Below are 8161 nucleotides of genomic sequence, written 5' to 3' on the forward strand. Positions count from 1 at the left end.
CAACAAGCAACCCAAACCAATCCTAGAACGCTAGGAAGGACTCGCTTAGGGACGATGGACCAGCATAGGTCTACATCGAAGTAGGTCCCCAGCAGAGTCGCCAGCTGTCGCATCCGCGAAAAATCAACCGGCGAGACTCGAAAATAAAAACACACAGAGCCGCCACTAAACGTTATTTATCCCAAGATAGGGAAAGGAAACGCTCAGAGAAACCTGGAAAGACATGGTCTCGCGACCAGAGAGAAAAGGTTCGGGAGTCGGTTACGCAAGGGGAAGGTATTAGCACCCCTCACGTCCGTCGTACTCGACGGGATCCACGTCCTAGAATAAAGAAAAGGTTGCTAAACATCACACACACACACGGGGAACGCAGGTGGGGTTAGGAGAAACGGGCTCGATAAGGTATCGCACCTTATGCCTACATATCTTGTCTGGAACAAGAATCAGAGCCTCTGTAGTTCGGCTTACGCACGCCCAAACCACACAAAACAACACAAACAAGCAAGAGTGGCAAACATGGAGCCCGACAACCACTGGATGGAATTACGTCGGCATCCGAACCAAAACACACTCAAAACGGCAAACGTGGAGCCCGACTGCCAATCCTGGGCTTACGTCGGCATCCGAGCCAAAACACGCTCAAAACGGCAAACGTGGAGCCCGACTGCCAATCCTGGGCTTACGTCGGCATCCGAGCCAAAACACGCACAAAACGGCAAACGTGGAGCCCGACTGCCAATCACTGGGCTTACGTCGGCATCCGAACCCAAACACACAGTCAGATAACAAGGCAAACAAACCAACAAATAAATAAAAAGGCGCCCGGAGTGGTCTCGCACGACCACCTGCCTACATACCTCGTCTGGAACGAGGATCAGGGCGATGTAGTTCCCCTGAAAGGGAAGAAATAACATGCAAACTAGTAGGGAGTCGGGAACTCGAGCCTACAAGTCATCAAGCAAGCCAGAAGAGACGCCGAGACGTCAGGAGAAATGGCACACACAGACTAACAGGGAGTCGGGAACTCGAGCCTGATAGTTGGCAAACAAAACACACGCAAAAAAGAAAAGGGTGCCCGGAGTGGTCTCGCACGACCACCTGCCTACATACCTCGTCTGGCACGAGGATCAGGGCGATGTAGTTCCCCTGAAAGGGAAGAAATAACATGCAAACTAGTAGGGAGTCGGGAACTCGAGCCTACAAGTCATCAAGCAAGCCAGAAGAGACGCCGAGACGTCAGGAGAAATGGCACACACAGACTAACAGGGAGTCGGGAACTCGAGCCTGATAGCTGGCAAACAAAACACACGCAAAAAAGAAAAGGGTGCCCGGAGTGGTCTCGCACGACCACCTGCCTACATACCTCGTCTGGCACGAGGATCAGGGCGATGTAGTTCCCCTTAACAGGGGTGAAACTCTCCTAACCAGAGACAGAGGGGAAAACACGACACTAGGGAGCTGAGACTCGAGCCTAATGTTGTCATGCAAAGTCGCCCTAAGTCCAGGTTTCTATCCTACTTGCATAAGCAAACTAACCTAACCAGGAAAGAAGCTAGCACACAAGCATACAATCATATATCAACATTAAATGAGAACAGGCATCTCAAACAAACATGTCAATCAGATATCCACATAACACGCACTATAGCCAAACAAGGGGCTCAATCAATCAGGTTTGACTGCCTAAGCAATCGTCTGTACAGGCTATGTTTGCTCTTAACCTTGCCATTACGAGGCTAAGGTGAAGCAGATGATGGGATGAAGTGAGGATGAGACCTCACAGCTCTTATCCCTAACCAGGGAGAGCTGACAAATGAGCATGGGTCCAGAATAGGGGAACCCTTCTATACTCGATGACTCTGACTCAATGTGCACTGCACAAGATCTTGGGCTTTTGATCTCAATGCTACAACCATGTAATGGGAGCAAGGAGAAGACTCACTGAATAGTGGGGGACAGGTTGCTTGTCCCTACCTTCCACCAATTGCCTTCTTTGAAGGACTTTTCCTGCTTGGGCTTAAAATAAACATACACAAGCATTGCCTCTTAAGGAGGACTTCAGACAATTTGCCCGGCCCGGTAACAGCCGGGTCTCCAGACTACATGAAGTTTTAGGAAGTTACCTCAATGCAAGTTGCTTAAGCAAAGCCAAGCAAAGCAATAGTTCACAAGGAACTGAGCAACTAAAGTACCTGGAAACAATCCAACACAGTCAGTATTCAATCAGACAAATTGTACAGCAAACAATCAAACAGTTTAAACAATACAACACAAAGCAAGCTCAAGGCTTAAGCCCAAGCTCCAACACCTACAAAACAATGTTATGTTAGTGTACAAACATCCACAACATCAATTAAAATCAACTTGTATCATTCTCCATGTACATTATGCTTTTGATCCTGAAAAATCAAGCAAATATTAGCAACTAGACCACTAGGCCAAGCCTAGGGTCCAAAAGCAAGAAAAAACTCAAAACAGCAAGGTATTCATCAACCAACATCAAATTAACATCAAACAAGAGCAAACATCATTGGTCTCATGTTTATATCATCCATCATGTTCAATTCATGCACAAACAACACAAAATGAGGTCAAAAGAAACATCAAACATGCAAACAGAATTATTGCATTCAAATCCATACCAATACACATCCAAAAATTCTCAAATTAATTACACCTAAACAGGGGGCAATCAAGGTCTACCATGTCAAATTTGAGCTCAATTGGGCAAATAGAACCATGTCAATGAAAATCAACAAAAACAGTTACAATTTCATGCTTCAAACCACAACATCAATGCATACATCCACTTCAAAAATTCATAACTCAATGAAAACAATAAAGAAATGGATGAGACCAAAACAGGGAGGTCACAACATGTGTCTAGTTCATGCATATCAAATTTCATGGCCATACAATACAATATGAGGATTTCCCAATCAATCTACCAACATGTATCACATGAGCTTGCAATTTCAACAACCAGAAATGAAAAATCAAGATTAAATTGAAAATACAGTGAAAAATCCTACAAAAATTCATCAAGCATCCTAGCATGTCAACCAATCATCATGCAAAATTTCATTCAATTCTAACATGTATAGGTCACTCAAAAAAATCCTGCAAGTTGACATAATGAGGTGTGACACAAATTGTCACACCTAAGTTCCAGAATTTGCTGCTCTCTAACCAGGTATCCAAAATTCATGAAATTTACATATAAATAATCCTCAATGAGTCAAGAACCACCACAAAAATTTTCAGCCATTTATTTTATGATATGAGTATTTCATGATCAAATTGCCAAAATGTATCAAAATGTGACATACATTAGAAAAGCCTATGCCAAATAAAATATTTGCCAAGCACAACTTTGACCAATAGGTCAAAAAAATCCTACACAAGTCAACAAAACCATAGAAAAAATTTCCATAATTTTAGGATTTTTTGCTATTTTTTCTGAATTTTTAAAGATGCTAATGATTAATTAAGATTTAATTAAAATAACAGTGGTATTTTTGTAAATTCTGGTGGCGGGAGCGGGAAACGCCAGATTTAAATTTTCAAACTGCTTTTTGGATCAAACAGCATGGTATCATCGTCTTCAACATCAATATTTTCCAGAAATTGAAAAAAATGAAGAACATCAAAAGTTAACGAAAATTGGCGTGGCTATATCCGTTGGATTCGTCTTCTCAAGCACATTCCAAATATCCATTCAATTCATCCTAAAAGTTCCTAAAACTCAAGAATCGAACGAGTTAGGGTTTGGATATGAAACTTTAATTCCAGATTTCTCCTCCTATGGTTAATCATTTTCTAAACCACAAGCAGCTTTAGAACCTACGTCTCATGCTCTTTCTAACGCATATAAGCATTAAGAGAATCGTGACGGTCGAAAATTCACATACCTGGAATGGCAGCCACGAAATCAGTGCTCTTTGAGCTTTTCTTCCTCAAACAGATGCAGGAAAGAGATCGAGAAGGTGATTGATGCGCTCAACTCCACTTGCCTTGGCTTCTATCGCTCAAAATCCGATTTCACCATTGATGGAGCTTCTTGGAACAGCCATGATTCGAAGCTTGATTGATGATGAGAGGCAAAAACAGTCCTAGCACATGATGATACAAGTTCAAAGCAAAAAGAATTTCGAGATTTGGTTCAAGATTGAGGAAGATTGATGAAGTTTGGTTTTTGGAGTGTTCTTGAGATTTTGATGAATTTGAGAGAATGTGAGAGGTTTTCAGATCCAATTTGGGGAAATGTGTTTTTCTGTTATGATTATGAAATGATTTAGAATTTATATGGATGCTTAATCCTCCACTAATCCACTTAATTAGTTAAATGGTAATGTTAAGTGAAAGTGCAATTTCCTTCAATTTGGCCAAAATGCCCTCTCTCCAAATCAGTTCATGTAGCAGCTCAATTTTGGTTCCAACAAGTCCAAAATGTCATATGCAATGTGTAGAAACAAGTTTCATTTCAATTGGATGCCTATTCTTGAATTTCACTATGTGGTAGAAAAAAGTCCAATTTTGCATTTCCATTCTTCGAGCCAAAACTCAAATTATGAGGCCTAGCCATGAAATGAATATTCAAACATACTTAAAATGCCATTCATGAGGTGTTGGAAAAAGTCCCATTCAAAAATTCTAATTATTTTGACATTTGGACGATTTTGCCCCTGGTCCAATTCAGCTGTCCAGTTGAAAAGTGACTTTTTGCCTTGGCCATTTTTGAACAAATCCAATGATGCACCCTCAAAGTACATGTCAAATGGAGTTTGTGCATATAAAGAACTTGCAATTTGGACAAACCATGTGGAAGTTATGGCCTCCTGATTACGGTCTTTTCTGAAATTCACTGAGCCATATCTTGCAAACCACACATTGGATTTTCAAGTTCTTGGACTTTTTGGAAAGGTGAGAACAAGATCTACATCTGTCATGTTGAACAATTTTTCATTTGAAGCTTCCTTGGACTTCTGTTTTTGTGGTCAAAAACTTTCCATTTTTGGAAACTTCAGCTACAAGTCACTTTCTATTTTTGGCAGTTTTTGTCCTGACTTGATTTTCTTCATTTTTAAGCTTTGCAATGTCAAATAACACTTGTTCCAACATGAATGAAGTGTGTCTAACTTGTTTCCACCTCCAAATCCATCAGATCATGTACAGTTGACCACAGTTGACTTTTCATCTGATAGATGAATCTGGCAATGCATAGATCACATTGAACCCCAATCTTCAACTGAAATGGCTCAAGGGTGAAACCCTAGCCTCAATAAGCACAATATAATCACAAAATGAACCTCATCTCCATCTCAAACCCCATCTCCTGATCCAGCCCTGCTTGGCCCAATACAACTGATTAGGGTTGACCAGTGGTCAAAACCCTAATCTCAAGGAATCTTCTTCAATCTTCTGATGACATCCCACCATGATGATAATGATGTATCAATTCAATCAACATGAAGACCAATACCCTTGAGAATCATGAAACCCTAATTCACAGTCCAATCCTCAGATGGCCATGATCAGTCAATAAAACCCTAGGCTTGCACCTTTGAACTTCCTCATCTCCTGATCAAGACTTGGGAAGATGGCTTGCACTATGTAACCACATGTTATGCAATATGAAATGCCTAATGCCCTAAAATGATATGCAAATATGTTAATGCTAGTCCCAAGAGAGGAGGGCAAATTTTGAGGTGTTACACTATTATTTATTGTTTTTATGATAAATAATAAATTTGGATTTATATACACTACGACAACCCCAATGAATGTCACAATACATATATTGATAGAAATCACGAAAGTGTTTAATAACTGTAACACAACCGAGATTGTTATTTAAAATATTTTAGTCTACATAGAGCAACACTTGTAAATTGTGAGTAACACTTTATTTTTCTAGCCATAGAATATTGGTGTTCATCAAGATTTTCTCTACTTTGATTTGTTAAATAATTGGTATTAATCATTGAAGCAAGAAATATTAGTGTTTATCAATATTCTCTCTAATTTAATTTGTCTAACTATTGGTGTTTATCATTGAAGCAAGAAGTATTGGTGTTCATTCTTGGTGTATATCTAGCATCACTACGCCAAAAAGGTTTTTTAACAGCGCATCTTAGACAGCGCTTTTAAAAGAAAGCGCTGTCTAAGGTTAAAATAAAAATAAAACACGGAAAATGTTCTAAAAAAATAATGAAAGCGCTGTCTAAGGGGGGGTCTTAGACAGCGCTTTTAGAAAGCGCTGTCTAAGACCCCCCCTTAGACAGCGCTTTTAGAAAGCGCTTTTAAATATAGACCTTAGTCAGCGCTTTTGAGAAAGCGTTGTTTAAAGTCTTTCAATTAAAAAATAAAATAAATTAGGAAGAGTATCCCTAAAAACTTTCCCACCTTAGAAATTAGAAATTCCCTCCAAGTTTGTCATATAGGGTTTGTCCGGGGTTTTGCTATTCGCATTCAGCATCACAGCATGGCATCGTCATCCTCAAGCAACAGCGCAAACTACGACGTACCGTGGGTTGAGAAGTACCGACCCAGCAAGGTCGTCGACATCGTCGGCAATGAAGACGCCGTCTCCCGGCTCCAAGTCATCGCTCGTGACGGCAACATGCCCAACCTCATTTTATCAGTAAACCACTCATCCCCACTCTTCAATTCATCACACTCACTCATTCGTTTTCTCTCACTCTTTAGTTTTTCACTGTGCCCTAATTCCCAATTTTGTTATTGTCATTTTTTAGGGTCCTCCTGGAACTGGAAAAACCACTAGCATCCTCGCACTTGCGCACGAGCTTCTCGGTCCCAATTACAGAGAAGTTGTTCTTGAACTAAATGCTTCAGATGATAGGTATCGAATTTTCCCCTTATTGCACATGAAATAATGATGTTACAGTGTTTAACCAAGCTATTCACATTTTTTTTGCTGCTGTAGAGGAATAGATGTTGTGAGGAACAAGATCAAGATGTTTGCTCAAAAGAAAGTAACACTTCCTCCAGGCCGACACAAAGTTGTTATACTCGATGAAGCTGACAGGTCTATTTTATATTTTGGCGGTGATTTAATTCAATTAATGTTCTTACTTTATTCATTATTGTTTTCATTGGATTTTAGTTTTGTTGTAACATTTTTTTTTGGACTCGAATCAGTATGACATCTGGAGCACAACAAGCTTTAAGAAGGACGATGGAGATATATTCTAATTCTACTCGTTTCACGCTTGCTTGCAATACATCGTCTAAGATTATTGAGCCGATTCAGAGTAGGTGTGCAATTGTGAGATTTTCGCGACTATCTGATCAAGAGATACTTGGTCGTCTCATGGTTGTGGTTCAAGCTGAGAAGGTACCTCAACTTTTTATTTGTGTTGAATTACGGAATATTCTTGTTTGTTTGAGGAATATATGCATATGAATCGCCAATGTTATACCAGTCTAAAGTTTTTCCATGGCCTGAATTCTGACGATTTTATGGCTTATGAGGGATTTAGGATGTCTGACCTCCTGTACTATACTTTAAAGGTTTGTTTACTTGCAAAGATTTATCTGGCTAGCTATAACAGTTTACCTACTGTAAAGAGGCATTTCAGAATTGCCTTTTTAAAGTAAATACAAAAGTTCAAAATGTTTAGTAGTATTTGACCAGCTTCTTTTTCATCCTTTTGAGCTAGATTATGTGATGTCTAGTTTATTATCTATTTTTGCACGTGTAAATAGTAACTAAATTTTGTAAGGTGCATATGTTAGAACCCCAAATGAGAATTCTGGGCCAAATGGACCGTTACACAACAACCCTAAACCTAATATGCAGTGGGTTGAAGCTTGAAGAATAGGAAAGGGGAGAGTGGGATTGTCCGTGTGGCAGACAGTGTTGTTGATGGCGGTCCATGACGGAGAGGCAAAATCCTGCCATACCGGTCACTTTGCGGTGTCGTTATTGCGGAAAAACCTGCAATAGCAGCCGATATTTACCATTTTGGCGAGCCCAAAAACCGCCACGTAAATCCGCCATAGCGGCCATGGTGGGGAAATTTGATAACACTGGTGGCAGAGAGAGAAAGAGAGAGGCTAATGATGTAGTGGAATTCTGTTATAGGTGTGCTGAGTAGAGAGAGAGAGGCATGAAGAAAATTACTCAGCTGTTAAGGCA

General features: G+C 40.2%; 1 protein-coding gene across 1 annotated transcript; it reads left to right on the top strand.

The window, feature by feature from the left end:
- Positions 1–6408: 6408 nt before the first annotated feature.
- On the top strand, positions 6409–7922 carry LOC127112034 (replication factor C subunit 2). Its single transcript, XM_051046231.1, has 4 exons — positions 6409–6643; positions 6756–6862; positions 6947–7048; positions 7162–7922. The coding sequence occupies exons 1-4, from the start codon at positions 6485–6487 to the stop codon at positions 7424–7426; spliced, it is 633 nt and encodes a 210-aa protein (XP_050902188.1). The 5' UTR covers positions 6409–6484; the 3' UTR covers positions 7427–7922.
- Positions 7923–8161: the final 239 nt, after the last annotated feature.

Source organism: Lathyrus oleraceus, unplaced genomic scaffold (genome assembly GCF_024323335.1).
Source record: "Lathyrus oleraceus cultivar Zhongwan6 unplaced genomic scaffold, CAAS_Psat_ZW6_1.0 chrUn0016, whole genome shotgun sequence".
NCBI classification, from domain to species: domain Eukaryota; kingdom Viridiplantae; phylum Streptophyta; class Magnoliopsida; order Fabales; family Fabaceae; genus Lathyrus; species Lathyrus oleraceus.